The sequence below is a fragment of the Myodes glareolus genome, chromosome 1, assembly GCF_982192425.1.
Source record: "Myodes glareolus chromosome 1, mMyoGla1.1, whole genome shotgun sequence".
NCBI lineage: Eukaryota > Metazoa > Chordata > Mammalia > Rodentia > Cricetidae > Myodes > Myodes glareolus.
Genome location: NC_142026.1, coordinates 40,384,267 through 40,408,564, shown reverse-complemented (window position 1 = coordinate 40,408,564; position 24,298 = coordinate 40,384,267). Strand labels below are relative to the sequence as shown.

Here is a 24,298-nt window from a genome sequence, read left to right as displayed (position 1 = left end):
TTAAATGATAGAAATTTCCACAGGAAAACCTTCATTTGAGTATTTGACAATTTACTAATGAGTAAAAACTTTAACTTGTATAACTTGTCAAGGTTTCTCTTATTTTTCTGGCATTCTCTTTAAAGTCTAGACAATTCCAACAACTTGTAAAGGTACTCACTAGTCATAGATCATCAATCCACACCATATTCTGGTGCATTTAGCACTCATAGACCATCAAACCACGCCATATGCTGGTGGAATCCAGGTCTTCTTACCTCTGCTCTCCTGAAATGGAGAAGTCTCGTTCATGGGGTTCTTGTGAACATAGAGGTTTCTGTGTAAGGTGCACTTAATTCCCACTGTAAGGAAGTTGCTACTGGAACCTTTACCATGAAGAAAAGAGTGTGCTGAGCCAAGAGGAATTGGGAACTAGATCAAAAAATAGATCTTTGAAGGTTAGTTGAAAAGGAAGCATAGAGAATTGCAAAACACTGGTATGCTTAAGATTTATTCTGAAAGTCATGAAGGCTTGTTGGAGGCTTCTCATTTTTACAGATTTGTCTCTTAAACCAGATAGCATGAACACTGGCCTTGAAAGAAATTATTAGCATGGGGGTTTGAGGTGTATGCTTCCCTCACTGTTCTGCGGGTGGGTGGGTAGAAATTATATAGCCTTCTGGAAGTGTCTCACAAGGGTAACAGTCTTCGGAAAATGAAAAGCAATTTTCTGTCATTTGCCCAGGGAATTCTCTACTATCTTTCCTCCCTTCTTTACCATTCACATGAGCTGTTTCCCCAAAGAGTATTTCTGTACTGGTAAACTTTGTCTCTTTCCTGTAAGTTCTGGGTGAGTTGCAAAATGTTCATTTCTGATGAGGAAACTTGTTTCAGTAAATTTGAGCTTGAACACAAATGTAACAAGAAGTGATGATGAAAATATCACAGACTCAGACAAGTATATGTACCAAGATTCTCACTCATTTTTTTTATAAGTTAGAGGATGGCAAAAAAAAAAAGTAAAAATGCACCCCCCACCATTGGGTCATAGTTCTCTCTTATTAATTGTTACTTGGATCTACCACATGGGAAGCATTTGCTTTACCACAAGGCATTATATTGAACACTTGGCTTATCTTATTTTATTATTCTTCCAAGGACTAATATGTGCTACAAAAGTACAAGTGTGCTCACACACACGCTAAGTAACATGATCAGGACTTAATTCTAAGCCACAGTCCTAGATCTGTTCTCTTGGCTGTGTTATCTCTTGCATTGTAGAGACTTTTAAAACCAACAGTACTGAAATGGGTCTCAGAAAAATCTATATTCGAATTTCACTCTACTAGTCTTGTAAATCTAGGAAAGTTGGTTTCTTCTTTAAGACGGACTCAGAATTTTTGACTACCAGAGTCTTTGGAGGAGCTACCCAACCAACATAAGATCTCCTTAATAACTATAAAGTAAATATTGGGATTCATCACTGTTTCTCACCAGCGAATCCAGCACTTATGATTTCTGTGAGCCAGTTTGAATGGCAGAAATCAATAACATAGAAAGATGAGATATATGTTTTATACGGAACTTCTTCCTAAGATGTTGAAATGATCTATAACTGAGTCTGGAGAGTATTTATGGTATGTACTACAGCAAAAGGGAGTTTGTGAATATGATCAACTTAGTTAAGAGTGCCGAGAGATAGACTCTATCCTGGATTTTCAGACATCCTCAATGTCTTCTTAAGAGTTCTCATGAGAGGGAGATAGAAATATGAGTGTGACAAGGGACACAGAGGTGGACTGATGAGCTTGGGAGCCTAGGTATTCAAGCAGTCACTACAGTTGGAAAAGGTAAAGATATTGTTTCTCCCCCACAATCTCCAGAAGATATAATTCCCCCATCAATATGTTTACTTTAGCCCACTGAAACTGATTTCAGACTTTGCCTCCAGAACTTTAAGACAAGCCATATTTGTAGTTTTAAGCCATTGTATTGTGGCGTATTTATTACTGCAGCAACAAGAGACTAATTAAATGCCTACAGATTCCAATGTAAGGATGGTTTGAAGAGGCACCAAAGAAACTGAAAGACCTGTGGGCATGCGATTCCAGCAATCCTAACAATGTTGACCTCTAGAAATAACAGTGATGCCTACTGAGGAAAGCAGAGCAGCTTGGAGGTATGTGTTGGAAGCAAGGCTGGTAGGACTTGCCAGATTCCCTTAGCCCCTAAACCACTCTTTGCTTTGGCAGAAGTAGGAAGCTCTGGGTATTACATGGCACACTGCAACCATAAGTTCTCAACAGACAGGGCTGCTAAACTTGGTGGCCAAGTTGACAGATAAGAAACTTATCAGCCAGACACATCTAGTCACTAGAAAAACAGCTCATAGCCCAGACTCTGCTTGTCTATGGCAAACTTTGCTCTTCATTGCCCTAACAAGCAGAAAAGCAAGACTAAGGATAATATTTAGAACAAGCGTGGATGCCTTCACAGGTAAAGAATAATTCCAGTTGCATATAAGTTCTTTATGGGAAGTGGGCATGATAGTCCTCATAGTACAAGAGAGGAAAAGCAATCATTTTTTTTTACAGAGTGCCAGTTCTCAGACCTTCCTGGGCACTACTCTCCACACTTTGCCTTGTGCCAATGAGGGACCCACCTGGCTGACTGTAATGAGGCATTTCTATGTGCGAGATTTCAGGTTGTGGTGTTTGTTCACAGGCCTCTTACTGAAGCATACAGCTGCTTTTAAAATCTCAACTGGAAGACAGAAAAGAGACAGAGAAGAGAAGAAACCCTACTGGGGTCCAGCAGTGCTGCCAATCCATATAATGAACATTGCTTTCTCAGAGAGAAATGCATCTTTAGGCACTGCATGCACGTGGTACACTTACTCACATGCAGACAAACATATGCGTAAAATAAATATAAATAATTCTTCAGAAAAAAAAAACCCTTTAGCCCTAGCTTCTAATTTAAGAAATGTTTCATCAGAAAGGCCTAAAGAGAATTACTCTGATGAACACTAAGGTCCACTTGGGATGCTGCATTTCAAACGCACGGAATGCTAAGTGGAGTGGAGCTTTTGTGCCAGCTATTAGTTCTGATCTCTCTGACTTAAAACTGTGTTTATTCATTCTATAAAAGAAAGGAAGTTTTCTGCCTCAGTACCATTCATTCAGGAAGACTTATAGAAGCCTGCCCTTCCTGGATATTGTGAGAGAGGAAAGTGAGTCATCCCTCATTTAAGATGTTGAAAGCATGGATAAAGGGGAAAGCATGCATGCAAAACACGACATCCAGTATTCCTGGGGTTTATTTCAAAAAATAATGTCTTTTTTAATTCAACGAATAAACGATAAGCATAGTTTAAGGTAGCAAGGATACAGAAGTGATGAAGAAAGCTTCTTGTTCTCATGGGGCAATATCATCTTTACATCAGTAGAAAGTTAAATAGAATGCTAACTTTAAGAGTGACAACCACAGTTAGGAGAACAGAACTGGGGTTGGATGAATGTTGGTTAAGAACAACCATTTGGGTATACTTCTCTGAGGAGAGACCACCAGCTCACTATATGATGGGACAGTCGTAGGCAGTCATGTCCTAGAGAAAGAACAACACAGAATGATGAAAATAACTGTAAAGACCACAGGGTGAGAGTTTAGGGGTCTCAGGAGAGACGTGATAGTTCAGCCGCAATGAAAGAATAACAAAGCAGCAGTTGAGGGTTGGAGCTGAAAAAGCTAGAGATTCATTTGATCAGAAGCAGAGCATGTCAGAATCAAATCCTTGTGAAACTTGAAAATCAGAGGCTACTTTTATGATAGAGGCACCCTTAAAGTCAGCTTTTGGCTGGATACTGGTTCGGTAAGAACAGACCACTTAGAATGTAGAGGAGTTTGTGATTTAATTTTGTCAAGTCCTATTTTTTTTTAAAAAAAAAAAGAGCCCAAGGAAGATTTCTATAGCAATAGTAGGAACCATTGCTACCTTTGTCAAGGAAACGCCCCCTGAAGCTTCTTATTGAGTGGTAATTATTCATCTTCATGTCTAACTCTGCTCTGAGAATATGGGCTATAAAAGAACATTAAATTGGGCTTGAAGTATGCTGGCTGCAATCTAGAACTACATAAAAAGTCCCAGGCTCCCCATTTAAAGTAAAGATTAAATGCTTTTTAATTATTTTCTACCCACTACCTTGGTCTTGATGTATTACTGTGTTCTATATTAATTAGTTAGTGCTGCACTTCCATAGGTATCTGACGCCTCCTTCCCACTTTTACCCTCTCGTACCCGTGACTCATAGCCTGTCAAGAGTAAAGGGTAGCTGACACTAGGAAGAGGCTAAGGAGCAAGAACGTAAGACTGTCCCACAATGACAAGGAAGGTGACTTGAACTAGGGTCATACATTAATGGAATAATGGACCACACTCCAATTACACTCTACAATAACTTATTTATAAAACACAAACTTAAAGTGCAACAATTAAAACATTTTAACAGCAGGATTATATCCTTCTGCTTATCAGTCCATGTATGTGACATTGTTAACACACCATGACATCTTTGTGTTTAGGCCAGAAAAAAAAAGAAACTGCATCCCGGTATAGACTTTTTTCTTATGTACTAAAATGTAGCAGGCTACAGATAGATGAAGTGTTACCATCCTGGGGAACAGAGTAGAGGGTGTACATATGGAGTTCTCTACATTACAATTTACCCTCCACACCTCTGTCTGGAGCCAACCAATAACAAAAGTATTTGAAAACATGTACCTGTACTCAACATGTATACTTTCTTATTTTCATTATCATCTAAGTACTACAACATAACATTACTACACAACATGTATATTGTATTAGATAACTTAGGGTGATCTGAAATATATAGGTTAAGTTTGCGTAGGCTATATGCAAATCTTACATAATTTTTGAAGGGCTTAATAATCTTTAGATGTTGCTATCCACAAATGGGCCATGAAACAACTCTCTACCAATTTGGAAGGTGACTGCATGTTTTCTGATGAGCTTACAACTGTTTGAAAGTATAAATTTATATATAATTTATATATAAAAGTATGGATATGCATGTCTCTGATACTTCTTGAAAGAATGGAAAGAGGGAGGGAAGCAATGAGGGAGGAAGAGAATCAAAGAGCAAGAATCAGAAGACAAAACTAACAGCTCTCATACCAGCCAGAGAAGTCCTTTTTTTTTTTTTTAGTATTTTGCTAGTAGAATGAAAGTGTAACTCATTCAGTTAAGATATTTTGTAAGAAAATATCACTTGGTTCTGGAATTCAACATGTTTTCTTTAGAGGTAAAATTAGAACCAGTCAATTCTGCTTCTGTGCAAATACTGAACAGAATACATGCTAAATCTATACCACATCCTAAAGCCTTGGTCTAGACGCAGTGATTGGAACACCGTTGCTGCATCTTTAAACGTTCTGAAGTCCCCCCATCTTCAGTAATCGGTCCTGACTAGAACGCCCTGCAAAGCTAGGCTTCCATCTTAGAGGAGACCTAAGTATTAAAATGAGGCAAAGCTACTAGAAGAACCAACCCCCCAACTTCAGGGAGAGGGGAAATTAACAGCAGCAGAATGAAGCCTACTCATTTCTACAATGAGTGACAAACACCATTGCCAACTAACACAGTAAGAAGCCAGGTACTTAAACCTTAAGAAACCTTCATGCTGAGTGCCATGAGTGCAGTCTCCTTCACAGCTCATCAACTGCTAAGCGAGCATTTCCTCAGGACCTAGCACCACCTCAGCTCCAACATGGGGCAAGCAGCACAAGCCTACTCTGATGAGCTTATAGGCACAAGAATCTATAAGATTTAGAAGAAAAAAAAACAGATTGTCTAACAAGAGATTAAGAAGGCCAGTGCTAGGTTGTCAAGATGCTGTGAGTCCCTAAGGAGCTTATGCAACCTTTACTCTCAGCTAAGAGATCAGCATAATGACGTCTCTGGCCCCTAGGGTTAATGTGACTATGACATTTACTGTGTCAGGCATTTATGAAAGAAATCTCATTTCATGGAGACAGTGGTTGAGTAAATTTTGGTTCACATCCTGATTTTTCCATCTATTAACAGCGTTTCCTTAGTCAAACCATTTAACTCCATTTGCCTGTTCCTTTGTTTGTAGAACACAGTGAATGTGGTGCTCGTCATATACTGCTTTGTAATGTTGTCGGAATCATTAAGGAGCATTAGAACAAATATTTCAGGAAGAAGAATCTGGGCCAATGAGTAATTATACTTGAGAAAAAGAGTTAAATACCATGCAGAAACCATTTGTATTATTTTAATCACTGGGCTTGTAAAATAGCCTAATTGATAGTATCTGAGTCTTTTAGGTGACTCCTGGAGATTAGACAAAAGAATGTGGTACAAATTCCTAGCCAGAACTTTGGTCAAGACAAAACAACCACTGCAATGATAGGTACTCTGATCCTTTTTCTAACCTCCTCACAGGGGTTTCAGTGTAACTCACAGACACGGTCTCTCTTCTGAGATATCTATGAAAGGATTCTCTGCCATTAACTAAAGATACTGACTCAGCAGACCACTATAAATTTCAGATGCACTAAGATTTCACATAGAAAGTTAGCATGAATTATTTTTTCTTGCCTTGTTTATATTTATGTGTCTATCTTTTGATAAGGGGGTACTCTAAACTCAAGGTATCTTACCTGTGAACAACAAACCATAATTCCAACTTGCTAATCATATTTGATGCCTCAGAAGGGAAAAAAAAGAATATTTAATTATATGGTGGTTGTGAAGGGAGTACATAGGCACACCATAGAGTTATGATGACGAATGCTCCAGAAAAGATGATTAAATAATAAAATTCATAGATAATAGAGTTTAAATATTTTTTCACAGAAAGTTGTGTGTGTGTGTGTGTGTGTGTGTGTGTGTGTGTGTGTGCGCACGCGCACGCACCTTAGGTCGTAGGGTTTTATTGCTGTGAAGAGAAATCATGACCACAGCAACTCTTAAAAAGAAAAACATTTAATTGGGTCTTGCTTACAGTTTCAGAGGTTTAGTTCATTATCTTCATGGTGGTATGCAGGTAAACATAATACTAGAAAAGGAGCTGAGAATTCTACCTCTTGATTGCAGGCACTAGAAGCAACTGTATCCCACAGTTGGTGTAGCTTGAGCATATGAAACCTCAAAACCCACCCACACAGTAACGTGTTTCCTCCAAAAAGGCCATATCTACTTCAACAAAATACTTTACTCCACACCTCCAAATAGTGCCATTCCCTATGACCAAGAATTCAAACACAAGAGTCTATGAGGGCCAGACACATTCAAGCCACCAAATATGTGTGTGTGTGTGTGTGTGTGTGTGTGTGTTTGAGAGAGACAGAGACAGACAGAGACAAAGACAGAAGCCACTGTACAATAAACATATATTTTCATAGTAATACCTTATATGTGGCAAAGGCATATTAAAATTAATTGATAAAAATTTTATTTTAAAAAAGATCAAAAGAATTTAGTAGCAATTTCTCCAAAGTAGAAGTTTCCCACAAGCATGGGGAAAAGAACTCAGTGTCTCATCAGTTTTTCATCTTCATGCCCACAGACAAAACATTATTAGACTTCTTTTCCTCACACACAAAATATGGAGGGTGTTTTACCAAGTCACAGCATGAAGCAGGATCATGTAAAAATGACTAGCAAATAGTTCACACTCGGGAAGTTATTGTTAGTGCCATCAGCATCATTTCTCCTACTTAAAATTCACCATGGGAAAAAAAGTACATAGCAGAATCTCCATGCACAATAAGAACTCCACATCATTTTTTTTTCAAAGAAGATCCGCATGCCGCCTACATAATTCAACACTGAGTAGCGTGACACAGGCATGCTTTGTGAGAAGACAGAGATTGATGGAAGTTACAAAGGCAAGATTTCAGGAAGAAAAGAAATTTAAGCAGGGACCTTGAAGGATGGTTGGGACTAGAATGGAAGACGGGAAATGGGAAAGTGATGGAGAACTTGAGCAGAGGCATGGAGAAGAATGGCGTGATCCTGTGACACTTCCCTGCTCTTCTATTAGTGACAACCATAGAAAGGATGGTTGGAAAACCATGGGGAAGCCTCAAGGGTATATTTCTGATGGTCTCATAGTTTATCAGTCTAAGTTCATACAGTAGATAGACTGCACATAGTGGAGTTTGGTGGGTAGCTTAGTGGTTGGGCAGCACACATAAGTCTCTGGAACTGATCCCAAGGACAGAAGACAGAGAGAAAGGAAAGAAAGAAGGAAGGAAGAAGAGAGGGAGGGAGGGAGGGAGGGAGGGAGGGAGGGAGGGAGGGAGGGAGGGAGGGAGGGAGGGAGGAAGGGTGAAAAGACCAATTTCTCCATTGTAAAATGTCAGTATTTCTTTTTGAACCCATCAGACAACTGGGTGAAGCCCATTCAAATTATGAAGCCTAAACTGTTTAACTCAAATTCTCTTCATTCGAATATTAATCATGGCTGAAAGATCACCTTCCTTAGAACACATAGAATTGTTTGACCAAACAATTGTTACAAACTTAACAAATGATGAAATTTAACACAAACAAGAAATATAATACAAAGAACTATTGCCTAAGAACATGAAAGAGAAATTGTAATTATAGATATTAATAGGGATCCCTAAAAGCTATCTTAAGACAGAAGAAAGAGGCTCAAAAAGGACATATTTGGAGGTGAGAGTTTAGAAATCATTGAAATGTTTGCTAGGGCTCACTGGATGTTGGAGTGCCCAGTCAGAACCAATCAACAGTCTCTGGGGAAACAAAAACACAACAAAAGCAAAATAACAGTGCTCAGGTGAACCAAGGCTGCGAAACAGGTAAGCAGCAGATCAGAGGTCTGCAGGGTATCAGGTTACTGATGCTGATGTGGGGGCCTGCATCATGGCAGCCATCAGAACTCTCAGTGCTTAAGTCAGTCATGACTGCTACTTGGGCACAGGAGAAAGTCCAGTGTGGCATAAGAGAGATGGTGGTATTCTATTTGATTGGGCAGTTGGTGAAGCCATCTTCCTTAGGGGTCCAGTGTTTTGAGTAACTCTTAGGGAAGAAAAATTAGGTTCTCAATTGTCTACCTTCACAGATCATAGAAGAGCATACAGAGCAGCCATCTGGACTAGCACCCCATCTGAATTATCTAGGAATCCTGACCATGTCATTTTTATCCAAGGAAAGCCCTGGAGTAGCTTCACTTACAATTAGAGAAAGTCTCAAGGGCTACAGAGTAGGAAACTGCATTTTTTTAGGCTCTTCTGAACATCCACGAGTCTCAGAAGGATTGCCACATTAAAGCACCAGAAGGCCAACAAGAGACGCTCAGTCCTTATTCATAACTGATTGGCTTCTGTGTCTAGATCCCTGGTGTGGAGTGGTAGAGCCTATTTGGGTATTTGGGTGATGGATATTAGCCCACACTTTGAAAGGCAGAAGAGTCAACATTAACTGCTGGATGATCTGAGACACTGGTATAAATGTCAAGGACTTGAGCATATCAGCTATTTGATGGACTAGAGAGTAGACTCCGGGAGTGCCCCCAGGGCTGTTCCAGGGGCTCACCGAGGGCCTATCTGTCCTTCCTTAAGCAGATTTCTGGTGATTTCCTTAAGCATCTTAAGTTTAAGTTCAGGTAATGGCCACTTCTCCACCCAAACCGGCTTACCAGGTACCCACCTAATGGGCAGGACCCTGAGTGCAGTGGCCTCTTCTGGAGGTGAATCCAGGTGTCGAGGGTCTGCCTGATGATGTCTTGCTCAGTTTTATCGTCATAAAAGACTAGGTGGTCAGTGGTAATAACGACATCCATTTGTCCTAACAAATCTTGTCCCAGGAGATTTGCAGACAACCCTGGGAGGATCAGAGGCCGGAACTTTCCTTTGTCTCCAGCCGACCCCACCCAAGTGTATATTCATTTCCTCCAGGCAAAGATGGAGCCCCCTTATTTGTCCCATTCCCCTCTCTTATTTTATCCTTTCCAGGGTGGCTGGGGGCATAAGGAGGTGGCCATTCCTCCTTACAGATAATATCTACTTTCCTTTTTGTCTTCGCCTCTGCCTGCCATATTCCTTCCCTCTGGAACCCCTCTTCACTATTGCACCCATTTTTGATCTTCTCCCTCATCTGTCTCCTTTCCTGTCATTCTTTTACTGGTTACTTTTGGATTCTTCAGACCTCGCCCAATCTTTGACCTTTTCCTGCTCCTCAGCTATCAACATCTCCCCACCCTCCTAGCCAGTTGATTATTATTGGATTCTTCAGACCTCTCTCGTTTTTTGACCTTTCCTTACCCACCATTGGGGGAGGCAAAGCAGCAGGGTGAAAACATGCCTTAAGGGCTGTAATAGTTGGATAGAATCCCAATGGTGGGGGTTTATCAAAGTGTTTTTCCCTTTCTCTGGCCAGAGCCTCCACCTGGTTCTATATGTGCCATGAGAAAAGATTCCTGTAGGGTACCCAGGGGGCCAGGGTAAATTATATCCTCCCATGCCTGGATCACATTGTGGTCTGACAATTCCAGGCCTCGGGAGACTAGCATGTATCTCAGTGCCTTAAGCACTGGTTTATTTTTGTGTGAAGTTGCGTTACCCATTGTGGGGTCCCACTTACCTTGATGACCGCTTTGCCCTGGGATCAATCACCCCACATTCCAGCGCCAGTTGCTAGGCTTCCCTAACCTCCTTATTCCTGAGGGAACGGGGAGTGCACTTTCTGCCCATTCTGCAGCCTCACGATGTAGGATAATCAGATGCAGTAAGGAGTCAGGTCAAAGCAAGAACTCAGTTTACTACTGTGAGTGGCAGCTTATATTGGTTAAGTGACATCCTGTGATGTGGGGGTACCTCCAGCCAATGAGAGACAGCCAAGCCTTCCCTCTGCCTGGCAAGGCATCTACCTAGATTTTGCCGTCTCATTCTCACTCAGTTCCCTCAAGCTGGAGCCAGGTTTTTCTCTGTCCTACAGGCCTCGAGGTACAGGCCCTGAGGGAATTTTGGTGGAACACTACGGTATTTCTTTCACAGCAAGTGTGCCATGCTTAACCAGTGACCACAAACAATGAAAACACTAGACTTGGGGAAATCCAACAATCAGAGAAAATGACCAGAAGAGAGAGCAGAAGAGTTGGCATAAGAGAGGACCTGTAGCTCAGTGGCAGAGAACTTGCCTAGCATTTGAAAGACCCTGAGTTCAATATTCTTCATTGTGAGAAAGAAAAAATAATAGTGAAATGCCTGATCAGAAAATCAGTTTGACTCTAGCATTCAGGGAGAACATGAGTGTCCAACATAACATGTCACAGATGACACAAGAACCACAGAACGGTGGAAGAATGAAAGGAGAAACTCATTATAGTGTGAGCTCTAATTGGTCCTAATAATACATATCCAGAGTCAGATATCAGGATAAATGCTGAAAGATCAGAGAAGGAAAGGAGACAGTCACTAGAGAGACATTTTTTTTTTACCTCTAATGAATCCTCAGACCAAAGTCTGAGTATTTAAGGTCTTGTCTCCATGAATCTTCAGACTGAATGCCTTGAGCTCCTGTCTCCCACCTTACGTTCCTCTCTCCACCCAGCCATATCGTCTCCGGGCTCCACCTCCCTAGTGTTGGTATTAAGGCGTGTGACTCCCAAGCACTGAGATTAAAGGTGGGAGCCACCACCGCCTGGCACTATTTCTCTTCTAGACTGTATCCATCTCATGTAGCCCAGGATGTTCTCGAACTCATAGAGATCTGTCTACCTCTGCCTCCCGAGTGCTGGGATGAAAGGTGTGTGCCACCACTGCCTGCTCCTATGGCTATCTAGTGGCTTAACTCTGCACTCTGATCTTCAGGCAAGATTTACTTGTTAGAGTGTGAACAAAATATCAGTCCAGCTCACCAATGCTGAGGTTGTTAATCTAGGCTGAGAAAGGCAGGCTTGACAAAGATCCAGTAGTTACCTCTCTAGGCAATTCAGCAATAAGAAAGCTTGGAGTTGACCTTTATTGGGGGGTGGCAGGAACTTCTTAGTCAAAACATTTATGTGCCATTTATAAATAGTCAGGCATTGTCTTAAACACTTTAGATCTGGTTGACTCTTAAAATAATTCTATTTTAGCCTGGAGATGGTGGCGCATACTTTTAATCCCAGCACTCAGGAGGCGGAAGTAGGCAGATCTCTGTGAGTTCAAGACCAGCCTGGTCTACATGAGCAAGTGCCAGGACAGGCTCCAGTTCTACAGAGAAACCTTGTCTCGAAAAACTAAAAAATAATAATAGCAATAATAATAATAGTTTCATTTTGCAGAAAAGAAATTGGGCACATGGTGATTATAAAGTCAACAGCAAATCACTAATTGACCCAGTGAGTAGTAAAAGGAGTATTCTAACTCCACTTCTCTTGCTGTAGAGTCTATCTACCAAAAAGATAAATACCATGGTAGTCTCTTTTTACCTATGATTTTACTTTCTGAGGTTTCAGTGTTTCCATTACCTATGGTCAATTGTGTTTCAAAAAACCATAAAGGAAAAAAATCCAGAAACAAATAATCCATCTCATATTGCAAGCCTTTCTGAGCAATGTAATGTATCTTATCATCCCACTACATGCCTCTCTGGACATAAAGCATGACATTTGTAAAGTACTACGCTCTATAGACTACCCTGCTATTAGTCACCTAGTAGCCATTTCGATTATCAGATCACCTGTCATGGTGACATGGTTTTTGTGTTTATTACTTTAGTTAATTGTGTTCATAATGTGTAGACGGATTGATGCAAGTGCGTGGCACAAAACCCAAGAGGATCAACTAAGTCTTGTATTATATGGCAACATTGCAAGGCATGAAGAAAAGTATTTATAAACAGGATCAAGCACTCTCTGCTTCACACACCCACTGGAGTCCTTGGAAGGTTTCCTAGAAAAAATATGTGAGCCCTATCGTACATTTAGACGGGACACTTTAAAACAAGCATTTCATCAAAGAGCATATGGTACAGAATGCCATTGTTTTACCCAAAACTTCCAGGCTGCTAATTCAGTTTCACTACTTCACAACTTTTTAATTTTTAACAATGTGAGTGTGGAGACGAGGTCTTGCTATACACCTTGAGTTTTCCTTCTGCTCCCTGTGTAGTTTAGATTGGCCTCAATCTCATGATAATCTTGTCTTCATTCTGCAAGTTCTGCGATTCAAGGTGTGTGCCACCATTCCCAGTCCTTCAGTCTCCTTTTGTAATGATAAGTATTGCATAGTAGTGGGTAAACTTCTAGGAGTAATTTGGGAGCCAAGGAAAATGTAACAACTGAGCCATTCAATTGAGAACATAAATTTCTCTACAAAGCTGGAGAGTTGGGTAGTCCAAACTCAAATACTGTTGGCAACCCTCCCCTTGGCTAACTTTCAAGAAGAAACCTGTTTGTCTGGGCATAGCATCAGGATTTGCCCAACGACAGCAAGCTCCTTTAGCTGTAAGAACTCCCATGACGACAAACTCCTTTAGCTGCAAGGGCTCCCAGGGCCTCCTGGAGCCTGGAATCTGGCTGCTGCCAGGAAACAACATGGTGCAGTCAGCCTGTATTTATCACACTGGAAACCTGATTCCCCACTCCAGGCAAACTGAAAGAGAAAGCACAAAATTCTCAGTTGGCAGCCAGTTACCTCTGTTGATGTCACATCTGCAGTCAGGGATTTTTATAAAAACAGGGAAGGAGCCATAGCTCTCTGGAAAGATGAAATACCTTACAAATGTACTTTTGCTTTAAAACGTGCATGGTTGCAGTGAAATTGCCTCCATCTCATTGCTTTTTAACCAAAGTAAAAGGGAAGGTCAGAAATCATGAAGCATTAACTGAGAAACTATTATTACATGTAAACAAGGGTGTGGTTTACATGTTCATTTGACTTTCTGCTTTCTGTCATTTGCATCCTGCCCTGTCTGCCTGGTGGAGAAATTGAAACACAAACAAACAAATAAATAATTGTATACATAAGGAATCTCAAATAATCTAGGGAGGGGCTTGTAGTCCCTCAAGAATCATGGCTTCTATTTCTCCACAATACAAAGATAGCAAAAGGCACAGCAATGAAAGCCCTTCCTTTCCCTCCTTCCTTCTCACCCATGCCCTTGACTTCTCCCCTGGTCCTAGGGCATGATCAGTCATAAGCGTCTTGTCATGACCATCAAGAAATGGTGGCTTTAGTTGCAGGTAGGGTGGAGTTGTTTCAAACAGCCATCTAGAGATAAAGGGTGCCCAGTGTCATTAACAAAGTTCTGATGGACATTCCACAATTTATTCCAACCCTCCAGTTTCACAGCTTCTCAGCTCTGCAATGTATTCACCTTTCCTGGGATGCTCCCCTTTAAAACAGTCTTTCTTTCTGTCTAAATTTGTCTTGGCTCTGTTTTTCTTCACTCAGAATGATCTCTTTCTCATGCTTTTCCTTGCCTCCTGAAAAAGTGGATTTTCAGGGTTGTACACCCAGATGAAATGAAACATACACCCAATGTCCCCATTTTTTTTTCCTTTTCAGAGACTAGGAGATGTGTCAACAACAAATTTCTATCATGTTAAAACCAAAATTTTGACCAAAACAGAAATTCAAAGGCATCTGCAGGTAGTTTTATTTTAGCAGAAAGCCTCAAAAACACGAATGCCCTTGTCTTGTCTTTATTCTTCTCCATAAAGATAATCTATTTCAGAAGCACATTCACTCTAGGTTGGGTTTTTGTCTTCATTATCGCTTGATGTTTCCCATGTCTGAACACTCTGACCTTCTGTAAAAAATATAATTTCCATGATAGACAACCCCAAAGATTACCCAAGGTCTTCTGGCACAAACAGCCCGAGTTCCTTTATTCTCAGTCTATAGCTTCTGGACATCGCTAAACAATTCCTAGTTAAATCCCCTCAGCATCCATGCTATTTTAATCAATCCTTCACACAGACAGCGGCTGAACCTGTGAACTGGCTCAGGAATAGAACGAAGTGCCAGAGGATTTCTGTGTCGTGGACAAAAGAATATAAAGTTGTGGGGAATGCAGCCTTGAAGAAATTTTCATTGTTCCATCAGAGCTAAGAAAGACTTTTGGCAGACTGTTAGGGAAGGGATCAAATAGAGGCAATTTAATATTTTGCCAAGGTAAAAGACTGAATTTGGCTCAAGGAAGTAGACTTTTTTTTTGTTTTTGTTGTTGTTTGTAAGGCATGACAGTAAAATTGAAGCCAGGTTTAATTGTTCTTTATCCCTAGAAAACATGTGATTGAGGAGCCTGGCACCACAGTGCAGGCAGTGTTAGGGTTAGAGCAAATGGAATCTCTTCAACATCTGGATCTCACCAAGAGGGGTTTAAAGGTTCTTGTACCAGTGAAACAGAGATAAAAGAATAAGAATAAGCCGAGAAAACACAGTTGCAAGAAATCCCACACCTGCTGCAATGCCCCATGACCAAAGTTTCGCTGCAGTTGCTACCAGGGACACAGCAGGTTCATCAGCGGGAGGGGGGGAGTGGGGGGGGATGAGAAGCAGCAGCTGAGATTAGTACAAATGTCATCGGCCATGGTGCAGAGCCTATAAGAGAAAGTATTCCTGGTTTTTAAACCCAGTCCATTAGGTTGTTGTTCATTTTTCTCATACACACGTAACTTGAGCGAATAGAAAATAACCTCTTAAATTACTAAGGGCCCTATTCCTGGTTGTAGAGTTTGCCATGAGCAAACTCTTTTGAATTCTCCTACATCAAAGGATATGGAAGGACCCTGAATTCCCTGAGTGACCACGTCTTCCAGACACTTAAGGACAGCATCACCTAGTCTGTTTAGTAGGCCTTCTCCAGGCAGCCTCGGTGGGTATTACTTTCAGTGAACACATCAGTTGCTCACCAATAGAATAAGTTCATTAGATTCCATTTCTATTTCTGATTAACCTTTAAGATGCTCCTGAAAATACAGCTAGGCAGCAAAAAATTTCAATAACCCAAGCATTCATCATTGATTCCAAAAACCAATAGTCCTTGTATCCCAGTGATCCAAGAAGCCAGACATAGATGCGGTATGAAAAGATGCTGATGGAAGACAGGGATCATGTTCTGTTTCTATGTCATCTTTGTAATATGGAAGCATGCCATTTGATCTAATAGTCTTCCTCTAAAACAGTGAATATTAAGATATAGTCCACAAAAACTCCATAAAAGTATGAGATACTACTTGTAGTTGAAGAATATCTTTGCATCCATTCAGCTATGTGCCAAAGACATGTGCACAAATATTCACAGAGGTGTTACTCAAAATAGCCCCAGGAAAAAAATCTGTCAGCTTATACAAAGGGATACAGACTGTCACATCTCCTACAATAGAATATCACTGTCTTAAAAAAGAATGAAGTGTCAATTCCTGCAACTTAAAAGTTTAAAAAAAATCACACTAAGTTAAAAAAAAAAACAAGTAATATGGTTCCACTTATATTAAACATACAAGTATGCCAAATGCATAAGCACACACAACATGCCTATTCATCTGTGATTTGGCAAGGGGTAGCAATTTCCAAACTAGATTACAATGGTATTGTCTTAACTCCACAAACTTCCTAAACATCAATGATATGAAGCTGCACAGTGAGTGATTTCATAATAAGTAATTAAGTTATATCTCAATGTAGGGGTGGTAAAAACAGATACATTAATAAAGAGGGAATTTTAAGAAATAGCTAAAAAAATGAAAATAAAGACTATTTACCTGTAAAATTATTTTAGTTTTACATGAATATCATTGTATGTTAAAGTGTTGTCCTTTACAGAAAACTATCCTGTGGTCCTTTTATGCTGCTGTCTATGGTCTGTTACATGGAGATGACAGACCTGGCCATCTTATGAGTTTTTGTCAGGCCAGTCAGTTGATGGAAATGGTTTAGAAGGGGACCTGACACAGAGTAAGCATGGTGTAGGTGAAAACTCTAGATGTCACGTCATTATAAGGCATAGTGTGTGATACTGGTTTCTTTTGATGTCCTTTTTGGTGACGGGAAAACTGACATTAATAATACTTTCCTGAATGGGCATAAATAAAGCTCATCTTCACAACGGCTATTCCAAGTGTGTTTAGGAATTACAGATAATTTGGTATATTGTGTTATATGCTAAAGAAAATATAATCTACCAAGTGTGTTTTATTTTATTTTCATTTTAAGGAAAAGATAATCCACTAAAAATACTCATTTTCTTCCTTTCCTTTTTCATTTTCTCCACTAACCAAACATCCTTCTTATCAATTGCAGGATGAAGAGAAGTGGCCGCCTCTAGATATAATAAAATTAGAAGGAGCAGAAATTGATGTTGACAGCAGCTTGGGAAAACCGTTTGTGTTTAACTGTATACCCCAGTGTGGAAATAGAATATTTTGCCTCTGTGCAACTTCAAACCAAGAGATGAAAAGGTAATACATTAATCTCCTGCCTCTCTGGTTTTACTTTCAGTCAGGGAAATGTTTCATAAGTAGTAGATTTACATATTCTTGGAAGCAGGAATAAACAGAGAACAAAATACGGTAGCATATGTTTTATTAAGTACAAGAAGTGTGGGATGTCATGATTTCATTTTTTTCAAACAGAAGTTCCAAAGCACATGAGCATACTCGGTTAACATTGCTACTGTAATTCTCCTTACTTTCTTTCAAAGACAGAAGCTCAAGAATATTGCCGCTCCCTGTTTATGCCTCTCATTCCTAACAAGTTGCCATGTGTAGATATTGTAAGATTGATAGTTATTGGTATAAAAATAAAGAAGCATGATATGGAACAATGCCCTCTAGTGAAATGAGGTAGATGCATAAAGACTGTGTTGAAATTGTATAAGCATATATTCTTCAAAGAGGGAGAATGTTTGGCATCCTAAAAAGGTAGCAAAAGTTCTGACTATTAGATACACACTCCATTACCCCCAAGGGAATGCAGTTTACTGGCCATTTCAGGAACCCAAGGGAAAACTCTAATAAAGGAACTGGCAAGCTAAAGTGAGGGTTGGGACAGGCTACAGAACAGAAAGTCAATGGAAAAAGGTAGCATGTCAGTGCGTCTAGTCTTAATGAATACCTCCTTCCACCCTTAAATGGAGTAATAGATCAGAAATATCTTGATCAAAAGGTATTGTGTCCTTATGTGAGGAATATTGTATATTTAAATAAATATAAGGTAAAGGACAGCCAGGATAATATGATAGCAACTTGACTCTGTTTCAATGAATGCGCAGTATTTATTTATACCAGACACAGATAATGCACAATTTTAAAGTTTCTATGGATTATCTGTATAATGAAGAGCCCATCTTTGGCACCAAAAGTAAATACATGGATAAAATTGTGGAAGAAGGAACAGAAGATTGACAGACCCGGCAGATGATGGAGTTTGCTGTGAGATTGTGTCTCCTAGCAACATCAGAAGCTACACCCGTATTGATACCAATTGACATGCCACCAAAAGATGACATGCCAAAGTGGACAAAGAAAGAACCAAGAGGCTTCAGTCCTACACACACACACACACACACACACACACACACACACACACACACACAAACAAATAAACTATAGGTAGCTAAAGAATGCTGAGAATGGGAGAAATAGTCTTCCCCAGGGAAAAGTATGCCAATTAGTTATCCAGTGTTAAACAGTAAGTGATGAAAACACACATACAAGTAACACTATATTGACTGAATGTGTTAGATTTGAGAATATATACATATGTACATATAGTGCATGCAATAAAAATTAGTGGGAAAAAAGAGGCCATGAGTTTGAAAGATAGTGGAGAATGGTATATAGGCGAGTGTAGAGCAAGGAAAGAGAGGGGAGAAATGCTCTACTTAAACTATAATCTCAAAAATGAAGGAAGTAAATATACCAAACAAAATGCCAGGTTGGAACTAAAATGGTAGAGCATTTGTTCATTTGAATACCAAGCAAATGCCGGGAAGCATCCTTAGAGAAGACATACAGCATACCAATTGAGAGCTGGGGTGGCGGCTTGTGAGCATGGAAGTAAAGGAGGTATGTATGGAAGAGGTGCACACACAGAAGAAGAAATAGAGCAGAGGGGAGCCGGGGAGACACCGTGGACAGTGGGGGAGAGCAGCCAACACTGTGCTTTGATTAGAAGTTGAGGCCTTCGAAAGTTTGGCAGGCTGGGGAGGGGTCGATATGCCACTGGCAGGCTAAGGAGCAAGGCTGGAAGAGCTCAGGCCTCCAGATAGAACACCACTAAGGCATACAAATGAAGCCACTCTGTCCAAAGAACACTTAAGAAAGGAGTCAAGGCAATAGCCGTTCACCAGTATTTCCATATTTTAGTAGGTCATGCCTTATGGTTAGTATGGAAATTCTTAACAGCCATGCTGTTGTTAATAAATTATAAACCTCAGAAACAGTGAGTGAATTTTCTCTTAGGCACTGATCACATGATAGTAGTGAGGGAATCTCATGAATGCTGCTTTAGAGATGCCTAATAGCATAAGGTTTTACCATAAATTAACCTCCGATTTCCAAGAATGTGTTGCCTTCACCCAGGAATGATGTGAAGAAATCCCTCTGAGGTTCAGGACTGTAGGTGGAGACTGTTAGTTTATTTCCTGGCCACCCAGACCCAAATAATCACTCAGAAACTATATCAGTTACAATACTGCTTGGCTAATAGCTTAAGCGTATTTCTAGCTAGCTCTTACATCTTAAATTAACCTATTTCTATTAATCTGCATATTGCCACGTGTTTACGGCCAACTGGTAAGTTTCTGTACAGCATCCGGTGTCTGTCTCCTGTGGTGTCTACATGGATTCTCTCTGACTCTGCCTTTTCTCTCTCTCTCTCTCTCTCTCTCTCTCTATATATATATATATATATATATATATATATATATATATATATATATATATATATATATATATATTCCAGCCTGACTTTACTCTGCTAAGCTATTGGCCGAAAGCAGCTTCTTTATTAAACAATGGCAATAAAACATATTCACAGCATACAGAAGGGAATCCCATATCACTGGGCTGCTCTGCCTGAAGGAAAGGTTGAGTAAGAGCAAGCTCATGTATGGGGAACTACACAGCCCCCCAGGGATGCTCCTCTCATTTTGCTATCTTTCAGGTGGCTCGAGGCAATGCACAAAGCGGCTCATCCCATACGCCAGGTAAGCCTTCCTCCTGGGTCCTAGTCTCTGCTTCCAGTTCGTGTTTCTTCACAGAAGGAATAGACACTGTGCTGCCCAGTCTGGAACATCTTAGATCTGTTCTAAATGCTGGGGAAAGGACTTGGAGTCAATAAGGGTTCTGCTCAGATTGGGAGGGCAACTTGGAGTCCTGCTGTTCTTTTCATTTTCTATCCCTCCCCAGAAGACCTGGGATGGAGTCACAAAGGGGAGTGTAATTTCTGACCCACAGAGTCCTGCAATAGTCCACCATGGCAACAAACAAACACTGCTGTTTCTTCACACTCTCGGGCTCTCCAGGATGTCCTGGGCTGCAGCTGCCATCTGGGCAGCTTGTGGGAGTATGTGCTCTGTATTCAGATCCTCACAGCCAGTCTCACATTTATCTCTGTTCTCGAGACATGTTAGTTACCTTACCCTGTTCTTCCACATCCATGATCTCCAGCTTTAGAGATGTATCGCCCTGCTAGATTTGCTCCTACAAAATGTTAGGTGGCTGCACTGCATCACCAGGTAAGCCATCACCTCAGTGCCTACGGCCTTGGGTGCCCTCTTTCTGAGTTTGTGTCGTAATGCATTATGAGGACCCTTCCTAAAGCCGGGCTTTTTCCTTTTTACACTGTGGGTATGATTTGCAATGAATTTGTAGATTTTAAATAATGAGATCATTCCCTAAGATGGCATGCACTTAGCACCTTCTCTACCCACTTTGAGTTTATACATTGGCAGAAATTCAGGGTGGAGTCTGGATATCATTGCCTTGTAACTGTCCATTCAAAACAATCAGAAGCATTGCCATGTAATGAACAGCAGGGCGTTCGTTTCATTTTACCTGGAACATGGCACTCAGTACACTGGCCCGTCTCTCCCAGGCACCACCCTAATGAGCCTGAACACTTTTAAGAGCCATCTATTCTGCTAATGCACTGACAGTGTCTGCAGCAAGTGAAGAAAAAAAAAAAAAAGAACAGCCAAACTCCCAGCAGGCTCCCACTTCACAGCGCAGAATACCACAAGCCCTGCCTGTATTCTGATATCTTTTCACCGCCTTGCTAAACTAAAGGGCAAAGCCAAAATGGAACAAAGAGAAATTGGCAAGCATGGGCCGGTTCTGATGAAGAGATAAAGCGCAGTGCTCCTGACTGTGGGTCAGAGTTCTCAGAAAGAGCGTGTTTCCCAGGCCCGTGGACTGAGGGCAGCCCTCCAGGTTAGAGGGTCTCTGTTTATCATCAGTCTTCCACATCATGACCGTGAAAGCCCAAGGCTAGGGCTGGTTTGGAGCATTTAATTTGCACAAGTGGGGATTCAGATAAAGAAAAGCATGAACCACGAGCAGCTATGATTCAGAGCGGACATCCCAGGATCTAGCCTCGGAGGGCGATGTGATGTGAGGAGCCCATATCAGGCCAGCCCTTTACAAAGAATGCATCAGCAAATTGGCTCTCTAGCCCCAATCTCCTGTTCTTTGGCTGATACTCTTGTTTCCCTCAGGATACAATAGAACCAAAGAGAAGAGGGTGTTACCCATAGGCAAAGGATAATCTGACTGTGACCCAAGCAGTGAGATTATATTATCAGTAGAAATGTTTAAGGCACTGGCTCCCTAAAGACAAATAGATTTACCCCCACGTCACTGCTGTGTGGTGGGCCAAAGGCATCTGGGGCAGAATGATGACCTGCATATCACTGTGCTCCCCCTGCAGAGCCACGTCTGGGAAGATGTTACCCTGCACAACAGTAGCCTCCCACCTCTCGCTATCAAGCATCCTGAATGTCTGGGCCTTCTGCACCAGCTGGAGAGAAGCACAGGGGTGTGGCTCCAACGCTATTGCATTCTGAAGGACGGCTGCTTGTATTTCTATGCTAGCATTCGCTCTACTCAGGCGTCAGGTAAGGAGTCCGTGTCATTTGAAATTATGATGACAATCCTGGGAAGAACACTTTAGCTTTGTTGAACTTTTGGCAGGCCCTGTGTAAGTGTTTCACGTACATTTCATGGATAGTCCACAGAAGAGGGGCTGTGGCCTCAATGCCCCATGCTTGCTGTTTAGAAGTTAAACCACAAACTCCTCATTCTTTGGGTCACTGATTCTGTTCAAAAGGAATGCTACTCATTTTCTTGGGTTAGAAACACCACCATCTTTTCCCCCAAAGTATTCCAACTTAGATGCTGGCAGTCTGGTTTTGTTGTTGTTGTTACTGTTGGTGGTGGTGGTTTTGGTTTTGGTTTTTTCTTTTAATTTATTTATTTTTTTGTGGTCTGGTTGCTCAACTTCCCACAGTTTACTTTCCTTACTTATAAAATGTAAAAATAACATCTGCCTATTATATACGAATGCTGTGAAGACTAAGCCATTGTTATTGAAATAGCATTAGCTCTACATTTAGTGATCTATATATAAAAAGCTGCTACTACACATTTTATATCATGTATCATAGAATTACTTTACACTCCTATGAAGTTATATATGTAGTTGGATTTTTGTTTGGGCCACCAAATCATAAATAATGATATGGAGACTTCTTATTAATTATGGAAACTTAGCCTATGGCTTAGGCTTATTCCTGCTAGCTCTTATAATTTAAATTAACCCATTTGTATTAATCTACATTCAATCATGTGGCATTATCTCTTGTCCATCTTGTACCTCCTGTTTCCTCTCTGAATCTCCTGGCATTTCTTGCATGCCTAAATTCCTCCTCCTCCTCACTTATCTCTCCTTGGAAATCCCAGCTTTCCCTCCTGCCTAGCTATTGGCCATTCAGCTTTTTACTACAACAATCACATCAATACACTTTCACACAATGTATCAATATCCCACAACATTTCCTCCTTTTTGTCTAAATAGAAAGGAAAGTTTTAACTAACATAGTATAATTATATACAATAATAATTGTCAGGTAAGAATTACATTTACAATGTCCTATTCATTTGCATTTGGAAAATTCAGAGGAAATACTCTATTTTCTATCCTATATTGATAAATTCATAGTTTTGTACCTAAACCGTTTTATATCATAACTTGTACTACTATCATAAAACTATCGTTTTTAGACCTCAAAACATTATCTTAGATTAATTAAGCTTTTATGTTTCTCGATCTTATAAACTTTATATCTCTTATGTTAGTACTTTTTTAATTTGGTAACAAGGACTACTATATGCTACTTAGTCTTCAATCCCCATCAGAGACCCAAGAAGGATATATTATGAGTAAACAGAAAGTAGATAGAAAGCAACTTCAAAAATTATAGAAATGATAGAGCATCTGACTGCCTGGACAACCACCCAATATTGATACATCCATTTTTGATCTACAAGCCTAGATTATCTGACATATTTTTCTGTGAAGCAGGAATTTTGAAGGACTATTGTACCTTGTCCTGGCAATGTTTGGCAGTCACTTTCTTTTCTGTCCTACTTGTGCAGTTTGGACAGCATACTGTCAGCAGCTGAGGCAAGAGTAGATTCTTGCTGAAATAGCTAGCTTTTCCACATTGGAAAAAAATTCCATATGGAGGTTCTTCTATGCACATGATCTTTTTTTCTTTTGAATTAATTGGTGGTGCAAGTAGAAGACATATCTCACTGTCATGAAAAGTGTTAGGTTATTTAAACATTGTGAATGTTATATTCTGTAGGTCTCAGAAATGTTTGAAGATGACCTATCAATCTAAACTATATCTCTGTTCAACCTTGGAAAGATATCTAACATGACTACAAGTTTGATTTTTATAAATGGCTAATGACTAACTTGTACTTCTTAATTATCATTATAGATTTCAAGGAATAGAATTCTACATTACATTTTTAAATAAAATGAATAAGCACAATATCTAAATAAAAATAGAAATATAATGATAGTATAGCAAATATAATCTTAAATTTGTTTCAATATATAAAGATCTATACCAATACAAAATATTTGAGACTAGTGGTTGTTCCAAAGTAGATTTATCAATTCATCCTTTATCCCATCATTCAATGCCTGCCTTTTTCCTTGAGGAAGTGATCCCTGAATCTAATCTTTGTTCAGCTTTTCCCCTGAACATGGCCAACAACCACTTGCAACCAACCCTTCTACA

The 24,298-nt window shown here is 40.2% G+C and overlaps 1 protein-coding gene across 1 annotated transcript in view; it reads left to right on the top strand.

The window, feature by feature from the left end:
* Nucleotides 1–24,298, top strand: part of LOC125405498 (uncharacterized) — a 141,519-nt gene that overhangs the window by 103,720 nt on the left and 13,501 nt on the right. Inside the window, exons 8-10 of the mRNA XM_087908296.1 lie at nt 17,287–17,444; nt 20,152–20,194; nt 21,916–22,102. Of these exons, the coding sequence (XP_087764422.1) occupies nt 17,287–17,444; nt 20,152–20,194; nt 21,916–22,102 (388 nt within the window). The remainder of the gene's footprint in view (nt 1–17,286; nt 17,445–20,151; nt 20,195–21,915; nt 22,103–24,298) is intronic.